This window comes from Eimeria mitis, genomic scaffold (assembly GCF_000499745.2).
Source record: "Eimeria mitis Houghton genomic scaffold, Emh_scaff6950, whole genome shotgun sequence".
Lineage (NCBI taxonomy): Eukaryota > Apicomplexa > Conoidasida > Eucoccidiorida > Eimeriidae > Eimeria > Eimeria mitis.
Window position 1 is genome coordinate 937 of NW_013575047.1, and position 1723 is coordinate 2659.

The 1723-nt window shown below is 48.5% G+C and overlaps 1 protein-coding gene across 1 annotated transcript in view; it reads left to right on the forward strand.

The window, feature by feature from the left end:
- EMH_0089790 (uncharacterized protein) overlaps window positions 1–1472 on the forward strand; it is a gene marked incomplete at both ends in the record, with an annotated part of 2348 nt that extends 876 nt beyond the window's left edge. Inside the window, 2 exons of the mRNA XM_013501478.1 lie at window positions 304–911; window positions 1185–1472. Coding sequence (XP_013356932.1) covers window positions 304–911; window positions 1185–1472 — 896 coding nt within the window. The remainder of the gene's footprint in view (window positions 1–303; window positions 912–1184) is intronic.
- Between the last annotated feature and the right edge of the window lie 251 nt (window positions 1473–1723).

The following is a 1723-nucleotide window of genomic DNA, read 5'->3' on the forward strand; positions in this document are numbered from 1 at the left end:
TAGTGGCACTGAAAGACATAGAAGTAATCACAGCAGAAGCACCACCCTGTGGTGTGCTAACTTCATGGATAACTAGCATTGTTTCAGACCTCGTGCAAATACCTGCTCTTGTAGTGGTACCCATAGTCTGCGCATTTGTAACAGTGTGTGTTTTTGAATTGAAGCGAATTTATTCGTGCATCGGGCGTTTCAGATAAGTGATGTATTTTTTTGTGTAGTAATCGTTAGACTGCGTGTACACGTGAAAGCTGTTGACGTGCTTGTCAACTTGTATGCCGTGGTTTGTTGAATGCATGCGCCCAGCGGAACCTGACACGACGGCAGGAGTAGCGGTGGTGTTTGATGAGGAAGATGAGGCAGAGGATGACTACGGCTATTCGGATATGGAGGCCGAGGGTGAAGACGATGACGATGAAGAGACGGAAGAACAAGAAGAGAAAGAAAGGACATATTTAGCTGCCAAGAACCTTGATGAGGAGGAGATGGACAACGAAGAGTCGGCATACTCTGTAGATGTATCGAAGATTGATCCTCACTGGCTGCAGCGCGAGCTGAACGCAGTCTTCTCTGACCCGAATCAGGCTGTAGCGACAGAGAAAGAGATTCTGTCTATTCTTCCGATCCCAGACATTCAAGAATGTGAAAACAAGTTGGTTCTGATCTTGAAATACGAAAACTTCGAACTCGCCAAAAAAATCCTCAAAAACCGATGGAAATTGTTCTACTGCATTCGGTTGGGGCAAGCGCAGACTACAGAAGAGAAGGAAGGTATTCGGGAGGAGATGAAAAATACCCAAGAAGGACAAGAAGTCCTTGAGCTGCTCGATGCACTCACCTCACGCCGCAATAAAGAAAAAGAGGTCACTCTAAATGTCCGGAAAGAGGCAGCAACGCTTGCCGCCAAGGCTCAGGTAAACAGCACTCAAACCCACTGCATACAGACAAACGACGCATCATTGGGTAGAACAAATTATACTAGTTATTCAGATTTTGCCTCTGAGCTGACCGCTTGTTGCCAGTCACCTAGTTCCAGCACCGCAGCATCTATACCCTGCTGCTCCATGAGTGTGGCGGTGCAAAACTGTTGAAAATTCTTGCTCCCCAGTCTCTTCGTGAGTGGAAAATATACCGCGAAGCATCTTGTTAATATATTGGTGTAGAGCACATCATGATGTTCTCTGCAGGCGCGTGACGCGTCGCTTCGAGCTGCAGAGGCCGACGACGACTCAAGTGCTTTGGGAGGAGGGGCCCATGGCACGCCGGGAGGGCCCGGGGGCCCCAGTAGCCAAGCTGCCCAGCGGAAGCCCACTGGATCTGTTGACTTGCAAAGCATTGCGTTTCAACAGGGCAGCCATTTAATGGCGAATGCAAAGGTCAAGCTACCAGATGGAACTCAGAGAATCGAGACGAAGGTCAGCTTCAATCCACGTGCTGCTCCGATACACGAGACACTGCCTGCGCACGAGTCATAGTGACACATTGGGAATCTTTAGCTACGTTCCTGGCCTATACTGTGCAGGATGTTGACCACTGCATTAGAGCCTTTGTATGTATAGCTGGTATTTCTTGTTCTTCTCTGCCTTAGCACAGTTTTCTCCCTTCAGAGTATGGGCTGGGAGAAGCTGAAATTTATTTAGTTGGTCTGTTTGTGGTAATTTTTCAGAGCTACGACGAAGTGGTGGTCCCGGCTTTGAAGCGGCCGGTTGAAAAGTCAGAGGGTTTG